The sequence below is a fragment of the Aspergillus sclerotioniger genome (assembly GCF_003184525.1).
Source record: "Aspergillus sclerotioniger CBS 115572 chromosome Unknown BO94scaffold_66, whole genome shotgun sequence".
Lineage (NCBI taxonomy): Eukaryota > Fungi > Ascomycota > Eurotiomycetes > Eurotiales > Aspergillaceae > Aspergillus > Aspergillus sclerotioniger.
Window position 1 is genome coordinate 16301 of NW_020291056.1, and position 22526 is coordinate 38826.

Below are 22526 nucleotides of genomic sequence, written 5' to 3' on the forward strand. Positions count from 1 at the left end.
AAATGAGACCTCGTCTATTACCAGACGCCTTGCCAATACGTCGGTGGTTTTACATGGCCCTGGTAGTACGCCTTGCTGGAAATCTAACGACTTATCGTGCAAATACCGAGTCAAAAAACGCCTTCTGTCCAGAACATCACGCCTTTATCAGATTAATTCAATGTATTTGGGTCTTCGGTGCTGAAAGACTCAGTCCAAGACTAGGTTACTTTCATGATGCACCAATACCAGTACTTAATTATGAAGCTGGTCTGCAATTGCCAATGAGAATATCATTGATGCAATTCTATACTCTCATATACAACCACACCATTCCCAACCAAGTACATGCACCTATCTAAACCGACTAAACCGCACCAAAGTAGGCTTCTTATCCCAAAACCACCAGATGCCTTGCTCCTCCCATCGAGGCAATTCCACCCCCGGTGGAATCGACAAATCATACCTCCAAAGCAACCTCGCCAGAATCAATCTCAACTCCAACCACGCCAAATTCTGCCCGGGACAATTATGCGCTCCCAACGAGAACGGATTAAACACGCTCTTCACATCCCCTTCAAACCTCTTCCCCCCCTCCTCCTCCAACCACCTCTCCGGGGCAAACTCATCCGGAAAACAAAAATTCCTCTCATCCCGATAACTCGCCCACTGACACACCGACACGGTGGTGCCCCCAGGCAAAAACTCCCCCGCCACCACGGCTCCTCCCTCGGGAACCAACCTGCGCATTCCATCCGGAATCGTCGGACAAAGCCTCATGCCCTCACTCAACACGGCATCCAAATACGGCAAGCCCTTGACCCTCGTCCCCGTTATCTCCTCTTCAGTCCCAAACCGCCCCCTAATCTCCTCGACCAACCTCCGCATCTTCTCCGGCTCCCTTAGCAAATAATTCACCGTCCCCGTAATCACAGTAGTAATCGACTCACTCCCCGCCGCAACAATCAACATAGAATTTACCTCCATCTCCTCAACACTCATCCCCTTCATCATCACACTCACCAAATCCCCTTCCCCATCCCCCGTTCCACCCTCTCCCTCACCCTCTCCCCCGTAACCCTCCACATCTCCATAACCCCCCGTAACACCCCCGGCGGGGTAATCCTCATAACCACCCAATACAGAAACGGATAATACTTCAACGCCCCCACCACAACCGCCGCCTTAAACTGCCTCACCGTCTGAATCCACGACCCATATCTCAACCCATCCAAACACCCAAACGACCTCCCCCACGTTACCTTCCCAATCACATCAAAAGAGAGATAATTCACCCACTCCACCACATCAACATCCACATACCCTTTTCCTCCCCCGCCATCAATCCTCTCATCTATTTTCCCCTCAAAAACATCAATCAACCCCCCCACCACCCCCTCCTGCGCCCTCACCGCCTTGGCTGCAAACCCCTGCGCAAGAACCCTCCGCAGTCGGGCATGTTCCTCCTCCGAACAGGCGATTAGATTCAGGGCTGTTTTTCCGGGCGGTTGGTCTTTGAGTTGCGGTGGGCGGAGGAAGAGTCGGTCGCGGGTGTAGATGTCGTTCCAGGCAAGGGGGGAGGTGAAGGAGAGGGAGGTGGGGGAGGTGCGGATCACTGGGCCGTGGTGTTTGTGGAGGGTGTGGAGGTCGTGCGGGAGGTGGCCGAGGGTGAGGGAGAGGAGGGAGGGGAGGTCGAAGAGGCGCCAGTGGAGTGGGCCGGGGTATTTGTTTAGGGGGTGGGTGTGCAGGGTGGTTATGGTGTGGTGGGTTAGGAGCTGTTTGTTGTGGGGGTTAGTTGGGGTTCGTTTGGGGGTTGGGGGAGGGGGGAGGGGAGGGGGCTTACGAGGAGGGAGAGGAGGGTGAGGGTGAGGAGGATGGTGAAGGGGGTGAGATCGATGGATGGTATGAAGTTGAACATAGTGGTTGGGGTATAATAAGTATGGCTATGGGGGAGTTGGAAGTTGAGTAGAAAATGAGGGTGGATGAAAGGAAATGGATGGGATGGGGGGTATTTATGTATGGGGGACATTGGGTTTGATAGACTGTGTCTGTCTGATAGGTAGTAGGTACCTGATGGGGGGAACTTTAGTAATTGGCATGGGTGTAAGATTTTAGGTTGCTATGAGAGAACTTGTTATGGCGTGGGGATATGTTGTGTCCTATGTACCGCTCCATAGCACTGGATAAAGAGAACATGCCCCTATCAGAGCCTGGATATGAGGTGAGATGTAAGATCACCTCCGCATTATGGGAGTGATATCAGACCCGCAGTGGGGCAATCAGTATACTCTAACTGGCCAGTCCGGTTACAGCCACGTGGTTGAGATGGACTACTCCAGATACGGTCTAGATCATCTCTATATCTTATGCTTTCACACGGTGTTGCTCATCTAACAGTCAGACAAGGCTGAAGACATGCCTATAAAGCTCATCACCATCGCAGTCAAACTGACAGTCATCAAGTCTCTCTCATCTCGCCCATATCATCTCAATCCAATCCAACCCAACATGTCCCTCAAACCAATCAAGCTCTACTGGCGAAGTAAGGCATCCCACACACCCTCTCCGCTGCTACTAACTCCATCAGACTATGTCCCCAACCCAGCCAAAGTCCTCATCATCCTCGAAGAACTCCACCTCCCCTACGAAGCCTCATGGGTGGAACTAGAGGATCTCAAACAAAAGCCGTTTACGGATGTGAACCCCAACGGACGGGTCCCGGGTAATCCCCGACTCAGCTCATCCTAAATCCCCGCACTAATATGATGCTGTTAGCGATAATCGATCCCAATACAAACATCACCATCTGGGAATCCGGCGCTATCGTTCAGGCACGTTCCCCCCCCCCCCTTTCCACTCAGAAACTAACTATCCAATAATAGTACCTTATCGACACCTACGACAAAACCAACAAACTAACCTACACCACCCTCCCTGAAAAATACCATCTAATCCAATACTCCTACTTCCAGGCCTCAGGCCAAGGACCGTATTTTGGACAGGCGGCGTGGTACGTCCCTCCCTCCCCGCAAACCTACTCCACAAACTCTATCTAATGACAATGTGATAAATGCAGGTTCAATCTCTTTCACCAGAACATATACGGTGAATCCCCTGAATCCGCCAAAGTGCGATACGGAGCAGAAGTCAAGCGTATCGCAGGGGTGCTGAACACTATCCTGAGTGAGCGGGATTGGCTAGTAGGAGATAAATGCACGTATGCAGATTTGGCTTTTGTGATGTGGAATCTACAGATTGAGTTCTTCATGGCGGGGAGGACCGGGGAGGAGGCGTGGAGGAAGGAGGAGTTTCCGTACTTTACGAGATGGCAGGAGAGGATGTTGGAGAGGGAGGCTGTTAGAAAGGTGGTTGGGGTGTTGGGGGAGAAAGAAGTGAGGAGGACAGGGTTGTGATTTATTTGTGGTTCGGTATTTAATAGGTGGATGGATTGTTATAGTGGACTTTATGGTATTCGCTTCGACAGGCCGATCACTCGGCATGGATGGTCTGGATGAGATCCATGTCAACCACCTAGATCATTATGATTCACCCTGGTGCTTCTCGGCCCTCATTGCTTCCTCATCTATATGTGTGTGTCATATTATTTTGCTGTTACACGGGTGAGTCAGGCTGACTGCAATTACGAGAAATCCGAGTAGCCTATAAACGCATCCCCTCGCTTCTTGACCATTTCAACTGTTCCATAGTCTCTGCACCTTCCTCTTGCTTCAGAAATGGGCGAGCTCCAAAACAACCAGTTGACTGTCGATCTTGATGTCGACCACATCGCTGTTAGCCCTGGTGCCCCCGACCAGATCGTCCCCCTGGTCTTGGAGATCAACAATCTCACTCAGGCATTTACTGCCGGCCAAACTACTGCTCGGCAACAGCTGCTAGAGGTGGTTGAATCATTGTTAGCCGCGGTTGAAACCCCAAGAGAGGCGATAGGGCGACACTGTTGGCGCAGTGTAAGTCCACTATTCCAGGGATTTGAGATAGCTGACTTTTAGTCCACCGGATTTGCCGCCATCACGACAGCCATCGACCTGGGTATCTTTCGTCTGTTGGCTGAGAGTGATCAACCCAAGTCCGTTCATGAGTTGGCGCATGCCACCGGAGCGGACATCCTCCTCCTTCATACGTGACCAATACCTCTTGAGCTTCCATTCACTGATAATCTCTGCAGAACGCATCATGAAACACCTGGGAGCCATCAACGCCGTCATCGAAACCGAAAATGGCGAATATGCCTGCAACAACTTCTCCCACACTCTCGCTCATACCAAATACGCCGACTCTTTTCCAGTATTGTCAGTCACCTTCACCCCCAGCTAGACCCTAACTGAGCGATCAGCATGGACTGCTTCTATCCCACCATCTTCGCTATTCCCAAATTCCTCCAGCAGACGAATTATCGAAATCCCACCAACAACCACCACAGTCCTTTCCAACTGGGCATCCACACCACGCACACCTTCTTCGAAGCTCTCGCAGACAACCCCGTCCTGAGTGCCCAATTCAACAACCACATGTCCATCTACCACAAGGGCCGCACCAGCTGGATGGACCCGGGCTTCTACCCTGTCGACCAGCTGCAGGGTGACTGCCCGCTAGGGAAGGAAGACATATTCCTCGTCGATGTCGGAGGTGGCAAGGGCCACGATCTCAACGAGCTTTGCACCAAGTGGCCAACAATTCCAGGACGATTGATCCTGCAGGATCTGCCCGCTGTCATTGCAGAAGCAACTGATCTACATCCATCAATCGAATGCATGGCCCATGACTTTTTTACAGAGCAGCCGGTCAAGGGTTCGTCTTATCACCTTCTTCTCCGCTTGCACGGCTAATTGATGTAGGAGCCCGCGCATACTTCCTCCACTCCATCCTCCACGACTGGCCAGACGATGATTGCCTCCAGATTCTCGCCCCGCTCAAAGCAGCCATGGTACCTGGGGTCAGTCGACTCTTGATCAACGAGAACGTGGTGACGGATCACAAAGCGCCTTGGTATGTGACTTCGCTGGACTTGATCCTCATGGCGGACTTTGCGGGGACGGAGCGGACCGAGGCGCAGTGGCGAGGGCTGTTAACTGAGGCTGGATTCCGAGTGGTGAAGATTTGGACGGCGGATCGGTGGTCGGAGAGTTTGATTGAGTGTGAGGTTGAGGTGTGAGGGTAGTCGCTTCGTTCTGAGCTGTGACTTTCATTAAGTATACGTGTTGACTGTTCAATGATTTTATTTTCGCTCAAAATTCTCTTGGGAATCTGGATGTCTTTTTTTTCTTCTTCTCGTGTTCTCATTAAGAGATATTCAATTCACATTGCAATATCTTGCTTTGACACACATTGCTCCGTTCCGAATATGACCCCCATTCACTCCAGTCTTCAACAGGATGGTTATGTATCGTCAAAGCAAGCCCGGCATCAACAAGTTGTCTCGGTGGCGCAATTGGTAAGCTTCCCCTTCATTCACCAACAAATCATCCCGTCAGTCGCTAATTCAAATAACAGGTTAGCGCGTACGACTGTTAATCGTGAGGTTGAGAGTTCGATCCTCTCCCGGGACGTTTCTTTTTTTTTTTTCCCTCCCGTACCGTAGCCCGTCAGCGGGGAACCAATTGGATTGATTGGATTGGGGGATCACTTGGGATTTACGAGATTTAATTTTTCGTTCTTTTTGTGGAGTATATTATGGTTGTGTTTTCTGGAGATGTTGGTAGGGGAAGAGGAAGGCGTTACCAGCTAACGGGACATGACGGATATATATAATGTTGGGATCCCCGATGGGCTCCCACGCCGGTAGGCAACGTAGGGTCACGTGACCCTCCTCCCTACACCGCTAGTTAGTCCATATAGATGGCCTACGAGGCCCCTAGCTAGATCATCATCCATCGAATTCTACACGGTTGAATCGCCTTAGTAGCCACTCCAACATATAACCATGGAATCCCATCATCAGATATGTTCATCGTCTTAGCACTCACACAACCTGCAAACTATACCAAAAACCACAGCTGGGTGCTGGTCAATTTTGCATGTCAACACATCATACTCAAGACAAAGCCACCATGTCATCAATTCTGACCCTCTCGTCCCAGACCCCTCCCCCGAAATCCAGCTGCCCGTCTGCTAGCCTCTTCCTGCTCTCTCCTTCTACGTTTCTCCTCCACATCCTCCAAGACTTGTGGTGGTGTCCTTCCGGCAGCATTCGGCTGATCCATCGAGGCCCCAGCATCTCGCAAGATCTTGATCATATCCTCCCGTGCATTTTTCACCACCTCAGGGCAAGGCTTCTCAGTGCTCACTAATCCGCCAGTCATTTCATCCTCTCCATTCAATGTCCCCAAGGGCGGATCATGGTGCAGCAACCACAACACCATCTCTCGGTCCGCATACCTACAGGCCACATCCATGAGTGAACATTGTATACGGGCGAGGCACTTGTCCACTGGCTCGTCCATCGTCGGATCGGCCACATAAATCTCCACCATTACTCGCAGAGAGCGTAACCTTCCATACTCCGCAGCGATATCGAAAAGATGGCAGTACGATCGCTCGTATGCTATCGGGAAACCGTTCTTGTTACTATCGACGTAGCGACGCAGGGTTGCCACGTCCTCATTGTGGATAATGCTAAAAAAAAAAGGCCACCGTAGGGGGCCTCGTATAGAGGAAAGCCCTCTTCATCGCACATGACAGGAGTACGGAAATCAGGGTGAGGCCCACGAAATTCGCTGTAATCCATGTCATGGCAGATAACAGATGATAAATTGGTGCAGATGAAAATAACAGCCAAAACAGAGAAGGTAAATCAAGGGTCCTTATAGTGGGTTCAATCTTCACTAGCATCCAAACTAGTGAAATAATAATTCCTGTCTACCGTCGGACTCCGTCAAAATTCCCTCATTCCATCGTATGACTCACTCCTGGCCATGATCTTTACCCCTGCATGGTATCATCCCTGCTAATGCTTAACTGGATAGTACTACAGTAACTAACATCTTAGTTAACATGCTAAGCGCCAACCCTTATCCATTCTTGGCTTAGATGCACATGCGTATGACAAGACAAGGTCATAGCAGCGCTAGAAGAGGATCCCTGTAAGTGACCCAGCTCTAAACTGGAAACTAACTATCAAAGCTCTACAATGAACATCCACCTCGACCTCATCTCCCAGGGTTTATGGTTACATGTCCAAATGAAGTAAATCGAACACTACGTTTTATGCAACGACAGTAGTAATTTCCCCATCAGGTTGAATTCCCACGGGAATGAAATTTCATTAATTTGTTTGTCGAGCAAGACCAACTGTTTATAGATGAATCTTGTGCCGTAATGTAATCGGAAGAATCATCGTCTAATAAACAATAGTCTACAATAAAGTCTATATTATAAAGCCTCTCTCATAGGAAGACTAAAGCCACAGACTAATACTTTTCATAATACTCAACACCAATTATCCCAATCAAAGCCCCATCAGGAACCCCAAAAGGGCATGTATGCCAGAATCGAGGCACCGAGCGTGTTATTAACGAATGCGGCAAGAAAGCCAGCCACATCACCATCCTCTCAAACAAGCAACAAACTAAAATCCCGATAATCCCAAAGAACGTCTCCCTCATTTACACAGAATCCGCCAACCAATAAAACAAGTCCTTCAACCACGGAAACTACAGAACCCTCATAGCAAGGAATTGTTACTCAGCCAGCATATCAGTGAAACGATCATGTGGCGACGAACATCACAGCACCACCATCAGCACCAGTACCAGCACTATCGCCGATACCAGTAATATTGGACATGTCCGACAGATATTGCAGGTTAAATAATCTGCTATTTGCCGGTAGTCCAAGTACTTAGATTTTATGTGATTAGGTTTCTAACTTTGCCGTCTGGTTTCAGGGCATTCTGAAGAAATCCCTAATGTACTTTGAAAGAGGGGTGGTGTCATGAACCAAACAGCGTCTGTTTTTAATTGAGCCACACTGTAGTGGTTCATGCTTCGGGTTGTTTCTACCATGTGGCTCTCATCACATATTACACCGCGGAATCATCGGCATCCTGCTCATATATTGCGAGCACCTTCTGACTGGAGTCAGTATTGGCGCTCTGGCTCCGATGGAAAGACCCATGCCGTCCTTTTTCTCCTAAAGACCCCCCGATTGAGAATCTACTTAGCATTAGCACCGGGTTAGTCAATCATATCATCTTCTTCCAACTTCCACTGTGCTCCTTGACCACGTGGTGTAGGAGGACGATATAACTCTGGGATGTTGGTGTGTCATCTTGGTCAAGGCCATCGAGATATGACCTCATTGATGGTAATCTGTCTCCTATGTGCACGAGCTGTGTCCGTGGAACAAACCCACTGTAATCTGGTTACTAAAGTGCTTATTTTTCTATTTAGCCAGCTTTGCAGCAGTGCATTACTCATGGGACAATGAATCTGATTCAGCTGTTCGCTGGATGCAAAATAGTGCAGAGAGCGATTATTGTTTCATGGTCATCGGCAAGTAATCTCCCTCCTTATGGGGATAATATATGGCTGAGCAGCCATATGGGCCATATCACTGGCTTTCTTTCTGAGATGTGTCCTATTTGACATTTCCATCTTTGATCTCGTGGATTTTTAGGGCATTTGTTTCTTTTTTTTTTTAAGCCAGAGGTTTCTTTTGACTTGATCTTTTGTTTATACTGTTCTTGTGCAGTTTGTTTTTTACTTTCAAGTCTTTCCTGTTTAGGCTTCTTATGTGTGAGGGTTAATTTTTTGGTGTTATTTTCATGGTACTGGAAGTCGATGCAGGCTTAGAGAAAGCCACACTGGATGCTTGTGGAGATTTCAGTCCACTTAGATTATAAATCTGCCTGCGGTATTTAGTTCCTCAGGTGTATGAAACATGAATCTTGAATAGCTGTTCTCGAATCATGTCTGGTTGCTGTTCTCTAGCCACCTGCTTTATGGTCTGTTGACTGGGTGCATCTCAGCCCAAAAATAGGGGACCATCAGGGTTTCATTGAGAACTGTTAGGGTATAAATGCTTGTTTCTTTGGCGATGGATTTGTCATCTCGGGCCCCAGTCTCAAAAGGCCAGCATTTGCCTATTATGGATTTTATCTTAGAGTAATTTGTTGACATTGTCTGTATTTAGAAGGTTATATTTCAGACCTGGCTCGTGGATGTACTGGGGATTTGTTCTTAGGTGAGTGAGGGACTGGTAACTGCTATTCTTCCGTCTAGGTTTTGGTGAATTTCGCAGAAATTATTCAGTGTCTCTTGACGGCTGTCAAGTGTTGACTTGCTTCAATGAAATCTGAAGTAGAGATTTTCCCGGTCGTGTGTGGAGATATGGTATGGCGAGAAAATACTAGCCTCGACAATGCCTTCATGACGATATTGCTTATAAGTAAGCTGATATACCCATCTATCAAAAGTATCAGCCTGCACATACATGTCAGCCCAATCAGCCGAAGCACCGGCAGCAGGACTCGAAAGCCCACCAAGGCTTGTATACTCGGTCTGCGTTGCAGATGATTCGGGCTCAGATATAGGGGTGGCGGCATCCTTATCATCATTGTCATCCTGAGAAACCTCGTCAATGTACTTTCCTTGTCGCTGTAATCGTTCAGTATATAGTCTTCACCCTGCTCGCTCTCCGTGTCACTCTCATTATCAGAATTATCACTCTTGTTCTATGTCGCGTCGCCCAGTGTAGGTTCTGCATCTTATACCATAAAAGACAATATATCTGCACAGATCTGTCACGCTGTTAAACTATGGAGTGGCTGATATGATCCACACGTGAGCGGCATCCAAGGTAGTGATGGCCTGATAAAGCCTGGTATGGTGTTAATTGTCTTGACGAAATGGCCCTCATCACATGCCACGCGCGCAAGATACCCAGACTGGGCATTTGACCTCTACTACCTTTGCCTTGGCCAGCTGCTCACTCGATACTTCTCCTATTATCTCCTCGTTTTTATTGAGAGCCGGCTTGGCTTTGGACGACTATAGGCAAGGTTGGATGGGGTTATGGCCCCTCCTCCCCCCTAACTTGACACGTTCCATCTGGATTACGAGCATCCCTGGAGATCATTGAAGCTCTTCTTCTTGAATCTCCTGTACTGTTGTTTAGGCTTAAAAGCCTGAGTTGTTGTCCCTGACTATATCGTTATAAATATATGCACGGAATGATTTGTTTCATTCCTGAATCATCACATGGTATTCCTGATACTTCAAGTATAGAGGTTATTTATATACCTCGTAGTAAACGTAAAACGATCCTAATGCCATGTGGATTATTCAGATGAGAATATATCAGTATGAACGTATTGTTCTGCTCGTAATGTGTCCTAGTTGCCATGTGGCCATAGCGGCAGTTCCACCTAAAGGATATATCCAAGATCTGTTTCGAAGACTTGATTGGTAGGGCTCACAGGTGATAGACAGAATGACTGTGTTGCCTGATTCCTGTCAACTCTGAAAGAAGGGATTGCTGGTTCGCAGAGATAGAACAGAACCATTCCAATAAAGGGATTAAAATAGAAGACTTGTTTGGTTGTTGTCTTCTGTATATGCATGACTTCAGTCAACATTTCCGATACAAGGGAACGGTTAGAACACGTCATCACGAGTTCATGATAATGTCGATGATCAGTTTTCCTCCGCGAACAATTCATGCTCAGTCCAACTGGATTAACGGGGGTTGATTTCGAGAAACTCCGTCGCTGTAGCTGACGATATCACTAGTTGATTGGTAATAAGTGACTAGGTTAATTTAGCCAACGGTTGTAATAGTCAAGTTAGTTGTACAACTGCTGGATATGCTGTTGTTGAATAATAGTTGTTGGCCAGGGTTTGCATGGCAGTATGTCATTCATAATCCTCTGGAAAATGACTCATGCTGAAGTTTGGGCTATTCCAATGAGTCGAGCCGTGGAAGACTATGGCAAAAGGTCTGAAACGGGTCCTTCAACCCTGCGAGCGATACGAAGACCTGGAATTGATCTTTGATCATATAACCCCGTATGATGACTCTTATGAAGAATATTTCTGCCGAATCAGAGGGATTTTCCACGACGTGCTGAAAGAGAAAATCTGGTAGTTAGGATGACCCATCTCTATGTGCGTGGTCCCATTTTTGATTTCGGCTAAGATTGGAATCTCCTTCTTTCCAATCGAGATTTCCATTTGTCCAATACGTGTTATGCCAACAATGACATCTCATTGATCCTTGATACTTGACGGTATCTAGTAACCTTCTCACGGAGGCAGTATCAATGCTGCGTTCCTATTTATCGATGCATGTGTAGGAACGGAGGACAGCTTGGATAGAGTCATGATAGCTGTTTGGGTGGACTATTGTCACCGATTCTCTTGGGCTGTTTATAGAAACCGGGCTCTTCGTTTCGGGCTGCTCATCATGGTATATGCTGGGTGATGTATCAAACTGATAGGATTTTTTGTCTGGTATGCTCTTTCTTGTTGTTTGTAGATGCGATACATTATATGCATCATACATAGAAACGGTGAGATATTGCTGTCTTATTCTTGTACATTGATGCTGTTAAAGGAATTGAATGTATTGAAGAATTTGCTTCCATCATGGATTTTCATTTCAAGCAGGTTGATTCTGTGGAGGTATGAGAATGTGGAGAAGGAAGGGATCTTCAGAAGGTCAGGGGGGTTTATATTTCTTATAGGAAAGATCAGTGATAATCAATATTCACCCATATATCCATTCATCTTGTCGCAGGTAATTGTTGAACAACCAATTAATCCAGGGAATAACTGTAAATTCAATTCAGAGCCAATTATAGGAGTATCTATCTAATCACTAACGGCTAGATCCTGCTAAAAATAGCACATTTTAGTCCAATCAAATTGCTTATATTCTGACGTGTCGAACCACGCGTCTCCGACCCGCTCGGTCTGCATGGGGCCACCCCAGCCTCCCGATGAACCGACTCTTGCAGCCACCACAGTTGTACCTCACACCTTGACCAAATCGTCATGATGCAGTCTGCCGACGCACTCCGAGAGAAACATCCGGTTCTTTCCTCTCGCCAGATCGAAGGCTTAATCGCTGCCGGACAGCACATTCTCATCATCCACCAGAAGGTGATACGTGTCGATTCGTGGATTCCGTACCATCCCGGGGGTCACAAACCGATCCAACATCTGGTCGGCAAGGATGCCACGGATGAATTCACCGTGTAAGTAGGGATACTCCTCAATAGTGTATAACTGACTGGTGCAGATTCCATTCAGAGGAAACGCAAAGATTGATAGATCGGTACCAGATCGGCCGGATTGAGGGCCGATGGCGAAACTTTGTGCCTCCCATCCAGGGTGGCCAGTTTCGTCCATATGAGGACTCACTCTCAGACAGCAAACAAACCTCTACCCCTGGAAGCCAGGGCCCAGATACAGACAATCGTCTCGACCCCGTGCTGCAAGCAGCAACCGACCTCAACTCCCCCGAGACAATGACCTTCCTAGACAGCGAAACCAAAAAAGAAATCAGCCTAACCCTAACTCACTACCCCCCACTCGACGAAACCACCCAAAGCGACATTATCAAAAAATACCACCTTCTCCACGAACAAATCCAATCCGAAGGTCTCTACAACTGCAACTACCTCGCCTACGCCAAAGAATTCGCCCGCTGCTCCCTCATCTTCACCACCATGCTCTTCTTCCTGCACATCGAATGGTACATCACCAGCGCGCTCTTCCTCGGCTTCTTCTGGTCCCAATTAGTCTTCGCTGCCCACGACGCCGGCCACATGGCCATCACCCACAACTTCACCATCGACAGTCTCATCGGAATGACCATCGCCGCCCCCATCGGCGGTCTCTCCCTCGGCTGGTGGAAACGCACCCACAACGTCCACCACACCGTCACCAACCTCCCCGAACACGACCCGGACAACCAACACCTCCCTTTCTTCGCCGTCAATCACCGTTTCCTCGGAAACCTCTTCTCCAGCTACCACGAACGCCTCATGCCCTACACCAACGCCGCCCGCTTCCTCGTCGCCTACCAAGCTTACCTCTACTACCCGGTGCTCATGTTCGGACGCTTCAACCTCTACATCCAATCCTGGATTTTCCTCCTGCAAGGCCAAGGACCCCGTAAGGGCCTCGCCTGGTGGCACCGCTGGTACGAAATCGCCGGTAACATCCTCTTCTGGACCTGGTTCGGCTACGGCATCGTCTACTCTTCCATTCCCACCGCTTGGAACCGCTTCGTCTTCGTAATGGTCAGCCATATGGTCACCATGCCACTCCACGTACAGTTCACTCTCTCCCACTTCGCCATGTCAACTATGGATCTTGGTCCCGGGGAGTCCTTCGCTCAACGCATGCTTAGAACAACAATGGACGTGGATTGTCCTGAATTGTTGGATTTTATTCATGGGGGGTTGCAGTTCCAGGCTATTCATCATTTGTTTCCCCGCGTGCCGAGACATAATCTGCGGAGGACGCAGAAACTCGTCCTGCGGTTTTGTCAAGACGTGGGTATCCCGTATGCGCTTTATGGGTTTGTGGGGGGGAATAGGAAGGTCGTGGGGAGTTTGGCGGAGGTTAGTAGACAGGCTGCTATTTTGGCCAAGTGTCAGAGGACGGTTGCGGAGAGGGGGGATTTGTTGTATGGGCATTGAGTTGGGAGGGGTGGGTGGATGGATTTGTTGAAGTGGATTAAATCGTGGGATGTTAGTTAGGGGTAAAGATGTACTTAGTTAGAATAGAGCTGAGCCATGATCAAGGGACTATTCATAGTCCGATGTACTAGACAAGGTTCAAATCCACGAGTTGTATTCTCTTCAAGATAAATAGTTAGACTACCATTCATTAGCTCTTCTCTATCATCCCAATTCAACCAAAGCCCTATCAATCTAATAATACACTACCTACCTATCCCCCCCCTCTCCATCCACAAACTCATAACCAACCCCCTCCTCTCCCTAAACATTGCCACCGTCTCCTCACTCTCCACCGGAACCAAATGCTCATCCCCATTAGCAATCAACGCCTCCACCAACGTCGCCCGTCCCGTATGCACAAACCCCAGCCTCCGATACAACGCAATCGTCACATCATTCCCCGCCTTCACAATAAGCCTGACCTGAATCCTTGGTGCTACCCCATCTCGACTACTCAGCCAATCCAGCGCCGCCTGGCACAATTTCCCCCCTAGGCCCTGGCCACGGTGCTCTGGAAGCGTAAACAAACTAAGCATCTGCCAGCGCTCTTCCTTGTCGTCGCTCCGTTGCGCCGGTTGGCCTGCTTCGGGGGGGAGTTCGAAGGCAGTGGCGGAGGATGGGCCACGGAGAGTAACTTGGCCGATCCATTCGTTGGTGGTTATGCTGCTAGTGGTGGTGGTGGCGGCGCAAATAAAGACTTCACGATCGGGGACGGTGAGACGATCGATCCAGTCTGTCTCGGTGAATGCGGATTCGATTTCGTATGTGGATGAGAAGGACCTCGGGGAGAGGGTTAGGGCTTGGAGGCGGAGGGATCGGTATTTTTGGGCGGAGGTGTGGATGGAATCGGTTTTGGGGATTCGGAAGAAAGTATATGTGGATTGGGAGGAAGACATTTTGATTGAAGGGTATGTTGTTGGGTTTGTTTGGATTGGGCTTTGGATTAGATTGGCATTGTATGGATTGTGGAGGAGTATTTATGTGTGGTGGTGGTGATAGTGGAGCTGGGATCTTCGTGAGTCACAGCGGGCCGTCGGGACGAGTCATAGTATTCCCGCGCTGCTGGGGGTAGAAGATTGGGGTTTTTTTGGGATATGAGTCATGTTGTGTTTTGTATGGGGTTGCATGGGTTGATTCTTTTGATTATGATTGATATGTCCTGGTGCATAGGATAGGGTTGGGAAAGATGATTGGAGGGGGTGTCTAAGATGAAGAGGTTTTGTTTGTGGTTCTGGTGGGTTTGGGGTTGAGGTTGTGAAGTGGTTGAGAGGGATGGTATTGCCTATTGAACGGATTCATAGGGAGGGTTTCATTGACATTGAGTGGAATCTGAAATTATGGAAATGATAGTATCTAGGGGTGTAAATTTTCCAATATTGTGTGAGAAGAGGTCACGATCCGATCTTAGTGCGCTATAAGATACGATCGTACCATTGATGCAAATGAGAACCAACTTGGCCATCTGGCAAAAGACTAGAACTCTTAGCTCAGTGCTTATAACACACATCACTTATGAGTTTACTTAGGAGGTACCACCGCAGGCAGAGATGTGAGTCATCACACTAAGAGCAAATGCAAGAGATTAGATGCAATAAACTTGAATAAAATACATCCTATTAAAGGTATCAACTGAATGTGCATAAAATAATCAATCGCATGGTTACGAAACAACACTGATCAACAACAAAAGTAATTTCCAGTGCATAAGGCTGGCATAACACCCGGTTTTTCCCGGCTAGTATGTTCTGCCGTCGCAATTTGCGGGTCGAGTGATAGACTGGCCTGGGACAGATCGGTATTTTTCAAAAGGTCATGGGGCAACAATCCCGAGGCAACAATGGGATCACGAGTCATGCTGGCAGCACTCCAGTCAAGCGAACAACCAAGTAACTTTTGATCTAAAGCGCCAGATCTACCAATGATAGTTCAATCCGCCTCTTTGCTTGGTTGGGTCCGTGCCCGTCGGAGAAAATGGCGGGTAGGTATCTAGTACTACTGCTCAGTACTCAGGGGTAATTAAGCGGGAGCAGGGCGCATGGCCAGAGGGTGCACAAGTGGATAAGAAGCAAATTTGGGGACAGGTGCTTCAAACGGACTCGATTTGTGATTTAATATTGGTTCATGTTGATAAATAGGCCCACCTTTCATGTACGGACCGATTAAGTATGCGGAGTAAGCAAGGCTGAACATCCTGCAGCTAGGTAATACCCAGTGGTTAGTCAATATACTAAGCTCCCTGGAAGAGTGATCTGCTTCCTCTCACAAGGCCGAGCAATCTAAGTGGCACACGAAATCTATGCAAGCTTTAGGAAGCTGCGGTGAGCAAGGATGGCAACGATAGGTAAAATGGTTGATTCAGCATAGCCTGACCCAAGCTGGAAGCAAAACAATGCCATGGTTGTGACAAGGGATTCACATCGATATGGTTTACACTGCTATAATCGCCATCTAGCTGGCTTTTAAGGCAGATTCTCTATCCCCAACAACTACCACCTACCAGGATCCGCAATCCGATCAGTCTCGAATCTTGTTGTTACGACAACTCATCGGTTTTCATTGGAAGACATCTTTAGACAAGGCCCCGATGGTGATCCCAAATCCAGCGAGATGCAGTTGGTAGTGCACTTTGCTATGGATTTCTTCGGCCATACCCTTCTCGAACGTTGAGGTTGGGACAGCGGTAGATATTGACTTTTTTTTACTTTCCCATTCAAGCCTGCTGCAGGAGTTATCGTGATCATGGGTGTCTTCACCTGGGGCAAATATCCTGTGATGAGTTCTGCATTAGGTAGGTTGACACAGAGGTTGGGCTGGCTTGAGAGCTACTGCTTCCTGTCTTCCAGACCATGCATGGGAGGCCTAGAAAGTTGCAGGTGGAAGCCCAGCATACGTCCTCGGGTATCTGTTGTATATGTATAATCTCTGGTCTGAGATTACAAAATTGCTGAATTTGATTAAGGCCAGGCTGACCGCAAGGCTCTGTTCAAAAACAACGTCACGTACCTGAATCATGACTCATGGGTTAGCGCCTAGTCTCATTGGGGCGAAGCGCCGTCGCCCGGGAGATTGTCTGCCTACAGCCTTGCGATTAACAATGCTGCCTTCCTCCACTGGTCTACAACTGACAGTCCATGGCTATTTTCCAGATCGCTGTGTTTACAAGCTCTGACATTCTGTCGGTGATTTTTGTAGAGCTTTTTCACATTTATAAGAACCTTAATATGCTGAGTCAGATGGACAAATTGCAGTGAGAGCAAAACCCAGATATAAAAAAACAGGGACTATCTACAATACATCCTGTTTTCAAAAGTTTTCCCAGACTGTCAGTGTGCTAGACAGATCGTTCTTGCCTGGAGTATGTTTGTAGTAACGCCCGACACGCTTTCCGACCGCGGTGGAAATACTTCCTCTTCACATGCCTAAAACGAGCTGTATAGCACAATCAAATAAATATCAGAGTCGATACATCATTTCTGCCTTGAGAAATCCCTGTCTCTGTGCGCTTTGGGCACGACACCCCCCTGCCAATTTGGCGGTGTACCTGATCTAGCCCTGACATTGACGTTTTGAGTTTGACAATACACTAAGATATGTCAACTGTGGAACATCTAATCACTACGAGCAGGACATGAAGCACCGCACTATCCGACACGTCTACTTGTCCTATCTGTTTATCTCCCTTTACTCTCCCAGAAGGTATAAAAGCGACATCGCTCTTTTGTCTCAAGTGATTCTTTCATCTTCATCATCCATCCCCTCAATATGGGTTGGCCGTCATCTGAAGCAAGCAGCTTTCTTACCATGCTTCTCACCATTCCTACGGCCCTTGCGGCAATCTTGGAGATCTTTCTCCGGCCCGGTGATGGCAAGTTCTCCATATCATTGAGCGATTACGTGGACTGACAGGAATAGAGTTCAAAGGTAGACAACAGCCGGGTAATGTGGAGATTATATGCAGTGGCACTTTCAACTCGCCAGTTCAGATTTCGGCGCGTATGTGGAGCAAGAAATTATTGATTGAGATATTTGCTAATGGTGGCAGCATTGTTGCATTCACAGAATATCGGCCACGAGAGGTTTTCGCCGTCTGCTATATTTGCTGCTGAGCCTTGAATGCTCTGCAGGATTGCGAAGAGAATATACATTTGATGAGAAAGAGTTATCTCTGATCGCACAGTATGTTTGAGATGGGAGTCATGGATGTACATTGATGCGGAATGTTTGATTTTCTGTGTTATTGCTCGATATAGCAAAGGGGTGGAGGGTTGAGTGAATTGAGATAAGTTAGTTATTTTTACAGAGGTATCCCTTTTTCTGAGGCATTCTTTATACACTGCGTTTCATTACTAACTACTTGGCGTAGAATTTCAGCCATGCATAAAGCTCAAAAATAACGACAGGTTGAGTTCTCTGATTGAAAATCATAAGCATCACTGTGAAAGTCGTAAGAGTTTCACTTGCATTAGAGCTCAACTTGCTGCAAGCCAAATATGGTGTGGCATGAGCTATGTGGCTGCCTGGTGTGGCGCTCTCCTTGGGCACCTCTGCCAAGCCTGCGCAACACTTTGGTCAAGATTACTCCATATCTCGCTTGTGGATCACATGTGCAGGAACAATCCTGTGAAACAATTAGTAACATGACTCAATGTCCATAGCTTTGATTGGTCTCACACCCACTACTCCTTTACCCCCTATGGTGTGCATCCACCTCGGACAACGTCCTGCTACTCACTGCTGCCCAGATGAGCACGTGCTCAGTACCATCAGCCCTATCGAGATATACGTCCACGTGCCCAACACCACGCATGCCTCAGTCCACTCGGAGATCCGTACGGCTAGGCCGAGCACCAGTCAAAGAATGCTTGGTATCAACGTGGATGAAAGGACGGCCCTCATAAGCAACACGGGATCCATGGATCCACGCACGTGGAATGGTGGACTGTCCTGATTGGCTCGGCTTCACTAAGCTTGTTCATATCCACCAATCACATTGGCTACTGATAACCAGGATGGCTGCCGTCGCGGGCAGCCGCTGATTGGCCAATGAGGTTGCATGCGCATGCAACGCCCGCCACGAGTCGTATTAAATCCTGCTCTCGTGCTCAGCTGTACCTAGTTTTTCATCCATCTTGTTTCTTCTGTGCCATCGAAATGTCGACGGAAAACGCGTGGAAAGAGTCCCATCCTAAGGATGTTGGCGGCCTGCAGACTGTCCAGGCGGTTGACACCGAGGTCGCTGACTCGGAGTCCAGCAAGCGGCAGAGTCTCTCGGATTATTTGACCATCGTGAGTGCTGTCGGTCCTTGGCACAGGCTGGACTTTCTGACATTATCAGGTCGCCAGTGGTTTTGCCATGATCAGTGATGGCTACCAGAACAACCTCATGTACTTACCCCGCTGCGATAGCCATGCGCCGCTAACAGTTCAGGACAATGGCCAACGTTCTTCTCAAGGCGGAATACCCTAAGCAATACGTCTCTGCTGTTTCCACCCGCGTGTCCAATGCCTTGCTCGTCGGAGAAATTATCGGTCAGATTGTGATCGGGTATGCCACCACCCTAACTTCTAAGGATTCGCTAATAATCACAGTCTGACCTGCGACTACATCGGTCGTAAAGCAGCCATGGTATTCACCACTCTAATGATCGTGGTCGGCGGTATCCTGGCCACCGCATCGCACGGCATCACCATCGAGGGCATGTTCTGGATGCTGACAGTATCCCGCGGCATTATCGGTTTCGGTAAGTTACCCCCTCCTCCTATCAACCATCATACTAACCTCATAGGAACCGGCGGCGAATACCCCGCCTCATCCGTCTCCGCCTCCGAAACGGCCAACGACCTAGCCCTAGAGAAGCGCGGCCCCGCCTTCATCATGGTGACTAACTTCCCTCTATCCTTCGGCGGCCCATTCGCCGTTCTCGTATTCCTGATCGTCTTCTCCGCCTGCCACCAATCCCACTACAGCACCGTCTGGCGCGTCTGCTTCGGCATCGGATGCATCTGGCCTCTGTCCGTCTTTTACTTCCGCTGGCGCATGCTAAACTCGGCTCTCTACCGCCGCGGCGCTATCAAAAAACAAGTCCCCTACGGTCTAGTCATTCGCTATTACTGGAAGTCACTTATCGGCACATGCGGTGCCTGGTTCCTCTACGGTACCCCCCATCCCTCCCTCCCCACGAACCCCAACGCTAATAAACTATATCAGACTTTGTCACCTTCCCCAACGGCGTCTTCTCCGCAACCATCATCTCCTCCGTCGTGAAGGACTCCTCCATCCTCCGCACCGCCGAATGGCAACTCCTCCTCGGCGCGATCTCCCTACCCGGCGTCTTCCTCGGCGCCATCCTGTGCAACAAACTCGGCCGCAAAAACATCATGATGCTCGGATTCGGCGGCTATCTTATCTTCGGGCTCATCATCGGCTGCGCCTACGACAAAATCACCAAAATCATTCCTCTTTTCGTAGTATTCTACGGCCTCATGCAGAGTTCGGGGAACTTTGGGCCGGGGAACATGCTCGGTTTGCTTTCTTCGGAGTTATATGCTACGGGTGTGAGAGGGACTTGTTATGGGTTGTCGGCGGCGGTGGGGAAGGCGGGGGGTGCGATTGGGACGCAGGCGTTTACTCCCATTGAGAATAATTTGGGGAAGAGGTGGACGTTTATTATTGCGGCGATTTGTGGGATTGTGGGGATTTTGGTGACGTATTTTTTTGTGGAGGATATTGATGGTGGGGATTTGCGGGTTAGGGATGAGAGGTTTAGGGAGTTTTTGAGGGCGAAGGGGTGGAAGGGGGATATGGGGGATGGGGAGGGTGATGATGTGGTGGCGATTCCTCGGGAGAAGTAAGATGGTTGGGATTTATGGGTTGGTGTTATATAATGTTTTAATAATTGTGCTGGTGTGTTTGGGATTGAGACGCGTACCGCGTGCATAGATAGTCTCTAATGAATGAAGATAACCCTCCCTTGTCCTACAGTCTCAAGTACGATCCTACAATCCTACAATCCCCATCCCACCTCCCCTCGGAATCCTATTCCAGTCTACCACCTAATTAATTAGCCTGGAACCCTTTCCCATCCCTACCACCCCTGGAATGCACGGTAAAACATCCTGTCCTACCCACCCTGCATCCGGACCCACCATCACATCCCTAGATAGGTAATCGAGCATAGCTCAATCGGAATTATCCCAAATCCCAAGTGAGTCATAATGCAGCGGATAATGCAGGTGGATTTAAGCCCGGGTTTCTGACTGGTGGTGGGTATTGGTTTCCTGCCACTGTAGTTATGTAGATGGTTTCTTTTTTCATATGGGCGTGTGATAACATCCCTGATATAGTTATATCTAGGGTGCGGAAGTATCTGAGGAGTTACACAAGGGTGTGTATGTACGTAGTTGGTAGTACTTAGGTAGATATAAAGCCCGTTCTCCGCTTCTGGGCATTGGATTGGTTCATCTGCCTTCTTAGTCTTTTTCGTTTGGGTATCATCATCATCATCATCGCCATTATTCATCGGCAAGGCAGCACAATGAAAATGAAACCCCCCACCACAACCACCCTCTCAATCATCCTCCCCCTCCTCCCCCTCACAACCGCAACCGCAACCGGAACAGGAGCAAAATGCTACGCCCCCGACGGCACCCTCGTCCCCAACACCATCTACCAACCCTGCATCTCCATCTCCGGCGTGCATTCAATGTGTTGTCGTCTGAACGCCGCAAACCCCGAGTCTTGTGATCCGTCCGGTCTATGCTTATCCACAGCCCAATCTACCAGCACCGGCACAACGAGCACAACCTACTACCGAGAATTCTGCACCGATTCGTCCTGGAACTCTACAAATTGCCTTTCAAGAGATATATGTAGTAGTAGGGTATATACCCCCTGCCTTTCCTTACCTACAATTACCCATCCTATTTCAGGCAAGCTAACATAAACGAATGTGATATAGAACGGGGGCAACTCCAACTGGAGTAACCAACTCACGCCCTGCGGGAATTCTCTCTGGTGTTGTGGGAGTACCAATGCGTGTTGTTCCTCCGGGGCGGCGTTTAAGTTGAATCGAACGTTGATTGATTTCTTGGATGAAAGTGCGAGTGGAAGTGGTAGTGCCACTGCCTCGGTCAGTACAGTTACTGTTGTTCCGACGGGGGAAGGGGTCAGTAAGGGCATGGAGGAGATGGATGGGGGGTTGTCACATAAGGCGAAGATTGGGGTTGGGGTGGGTGTTGCCCTTGGAGGGTTGGTGTTGGGGTTGGTGGGGGTCGGGGTTGGGTTTTTCTGGGGGAGGAAGAGGAATCAGGGGGGTGGGGATGGGGTTGGGGATGAGGGGAGAGGGAGGGGAGTGTGAGGTTGGAGAAGCCGAAGGGGGTTATTGGTGGTGGTGGTGCTGCTGGAGATGGTGGGGATGAGGATGGGAATGGGAGTGTTAGTAGTAAGACGCCTTGTTTGGAGGTTGTGAGGTGTGGGTAGTTGTTTTGTTTTGGGGTGGTTTGGGGATGGGGCTGAGGGTATTGTTGGGATCCGTGAGTGTATCAATATTGTGTATTTATTATTGTGTCTAGTTTGATTTATACCTCTAAGTGTTTTTTGGGATATCTGGTTGAATAATTGCAGGGCTACGGGGAAAAGACATGGCAGTGTGAGCGCAGATAAGCAGCCAGGCACCCAAAGATAACTGAGCCAATCACATCGTACAATCAAAGTGGAGTTTCCATGCAATGCAAAAAGAAGAAAAAGAATGGGGCAAGCCGGGCTTGAACCGGCCACCTCCAGATCTTCAGTCTGACGCGCTCCCAGATGCGCCATTGCCCCTTTTGTTGAAGATCGGCT

The 22526-nt window shown here is 48.7% G+C and overlaps 11 protein-coding genes and 2 non-coding genes across 13 annotated transcripts; 7 read left to right on the forward strand and 6 right to left on the reverse strand.

Moving 5' to 3' along the window:
* Positions 1 to 333: 333 nt before the first annotated feature.
* BO94DRAFT_591486 (cytochrome P450) lies at positions 334 to 1897 on the reverse strand (the record flags this gene model as incomplete). Its single annotated transcript, XM_025616113.1, has 3 exons — positions 334 to 984; positions 1044 to 1754; positions 1823 to 1897. 3 exons carry the CDS (start codon positions 1895 to 1897, stop codon positions 334 to 336), a joined length of 1437 nt encoding a protein of 478 aa, XP_025461327.1.
* Positions 1898 to 2487: 590 nt separating this feature from the next.
* BO94DRAFT_529397 (glutathione S-transferase family protein) lies at positions 2488 to 3392 on the forward strand (the record flags this gene model as incomplete). Its single annotated transcript, XM_025610460.1, has 5 exons — positions 2488 to 2521; positions 2567 to 2701; positions 2755 to 2804; positions 2862 to 2989; positions 3056 to 3392. 5 exons carry the CDS (start codon positions 2488 to 2490, stop codon positions 3390 to 3392), a joined length of 684 nt encoding a protein of 227 aa, XP_025461328.1.
* Positions 3393 to 3713: 321 nt separating this feature from the next.
* Positions 3714 to 5152, forward strand: BO94DRAFT_615561 (S-adenosyl-L-methionine-dependent methyltransferase; the record flags this gene model as incomplete). Its single annotated transcript, XM_025616758.1, is given in 5 exon segments — positions 3714 to 3947; positions 3990 to 4120; positions 4140 to 4289; positions 4334 to 4788; positions 4836 to 5152. 5 exon segments carry the CDS (start codon positions 3714 to 3716, stop codon positions 5150 to 5152), a joined length of 1287 nt encoding a protein of 428 aa, XP_025461329.1.
* Positions 5153 to 5413: 261 nt separating this feature from the next.
* Positions 5414 to 5546, forward strand: BO94DRAFT_t311. The gene has a single exon. It is a non-coding gene; the product is annotated as a tRNA-Glu (tRNA).
* A 368-nt stretch (positions 5547 to 5914) lies between these two features.
* Positions 5915 to 9648, reverse strand: BO94DRAFT_629334 (uncharacterized protein; the record flags this gene model as incomplete). The annotated part of the gene is made up of 3 exons (XM_025617552.1): positions 5915 to 6612; positions 9430 to 9593; positions 9643 to 9648. 3 exons carry the CDS (start codon positions 9646 to 9648, stop codon positions 6054 to 6056), a joined length of 729 nt encoding a protein of 242 aa, XP_025461330.1. The 3' UTR covers positions 5915 to 6053.
* Positions 9649 to 10235: 587 nt separating this feature from the next.
* BO94DRAFT_356928 (uncharacterized protein) lies at positions 10236 to 10790 on the reverse strand. The gene has a single exon (XM_025607138.1). The coding sequence runs from the start codon at positions 10655 to 10657 to the stop codon at positions 10364 to 10366; it is 294 nt and encodes a 97-aa protein (XP_025461331.1). The 5' UTR covers positions 10658 to 10790; the 3' UTR covers positions 10236 to 10363.
* Positions 10791 to 11582: 792 nt separating this feature from the next.
* Positions 11583 to 13645, forward strand: BO94DRAFT_551805 (fatty acid/sphingolipid desaturase; the record flags this gene model as incomplete). The annotated part of the gene is made up of 4 exons (XM_025613553.1): positions 11583 to 11618; positions 11852 to 11907; positions 11963 to 12193; positions 12238 to 13645. The coding sequence occupies 4 exons, from the start codon at positions 11583 to 11585 to the stop codon at positions 13643 to 13645; spliced, it is 1731 nt and encodes a 576-aa protein (XP_025461332.1).
* Positions 13646 to 13835: 190 nt separating this feature from the next.
* Positions 13836 to 14624, reverse strand: BO94DRAFT_629336 (GNAT family N-acetyltransferase; the record flags this gene model as incomplete). The annotated part of the gene is made up of 2 exons (XM_025617553.1): positions 13926 to 14624; positions 13836 to 13846 (listed from the first exon to the last, which is right to left on the reverse strand). The coding sequence occupies exons 1-2, from the start codon at positions 14581 to 14583 to the stop codon at positions 13836 to 13838; spliced, it is 669 nt and encodes a 222-aa protein (XP_025461333.1). The 5' UTR covers positions 14584 to 14624.
* Positions 14625 to 15622: 998 nt separating this feature from the next.
* Positions 15623 to 15959, reverse strand: BO94DRAFT_356935 (uncharacterized protein). The gene has a single exon (XM_025607139.1). The coding sequence runs from the start codon at positions 15875 to 15877 to the stop codon at positions 15704 to 15706; it is 174 nt and encodes a 57-aa protein (XP_025461334.1). The 5' UTR covers positions 15878 to 15959; the 3' UTR covers positions 15623 to 15703.
* A 1210-nt stretch (positions 15960 to 17169) lies between these two features.
* BO94DRAFT_629337 (uncharacterized protein) lies at positions 17170 to 18058 on the forward strand. Its single transcript, XM_025617554.1, has 4 exons — positions 17170 to 17552; positions 17600 to 17680; positions 17730 to 17989; positions 18051 to 18058. The coding sequence occupies exons 1-3, from the start codon at positions 17316 to 17318 to the stop codon at positions 17871 to 17873; spliced, it is 462 nt and encodes a 153-aa protein (XP_025461335.1). The 5' UTR covers positions 17170 to 17315; the 3' UTR covers positions 17874 to 17989; positions 18051 to 18058.
* A 767-nt stretch (positions 18059 to 18825) lies between these two features.
* On the forward strand, positions 18826 to 20539 carry BO94DRAFT_529406 (MFS transporter; the record flags this gene model as incomplete). Its single annotated transcript, XM_025610461.1, has 6 exons — positions 18826 to 18973; positions 19023 to 19072; positions 19116 to 19232; positions 19277 to 19428; positions 19474 to 19842; positions 19896 to 20539. Exons 1-6 carry the CDS (start codon positions 18839 to 18841, stop codon positions 20537 to 20539), a joined length of 1467 nt encoding a protein of 488 aa, XP_025461336.1. The 5' UTR covers positions 18826 to 18838.
* Positions 20540 to 21222: 683 nt separating this feature from the next.
* On the forward strand, positions 21223 to 22166 carry BO94DRAFT_615569 (uncharacterized protein; the record flags this gene model as incomplete). The annotated part of the gene is made up of 3 exons (XM_025616759.1): positions 21223 to 21567; positions 21646 to 22000; positions 22024 to 22166. 3 exons carry the CDS (start codon positions 21223 to 21225, stop codon positions 22164 to 22166), a joined length of 843 nt encoding a protein of 280 aa, XP_025461337.1.
* Positions 22167 to 22435: 269 nt separating this feature from the next.
* Positions 22436 to 22508, reverse strand: BO94DRAFT_t312. The gene has a single exon. It is a non-coding gene; the product is annotated as a tRNA-Phe (tRNA).
* Between the last annotated feature and the right edge of the window lie 18 nt (positions 22509 to 22526).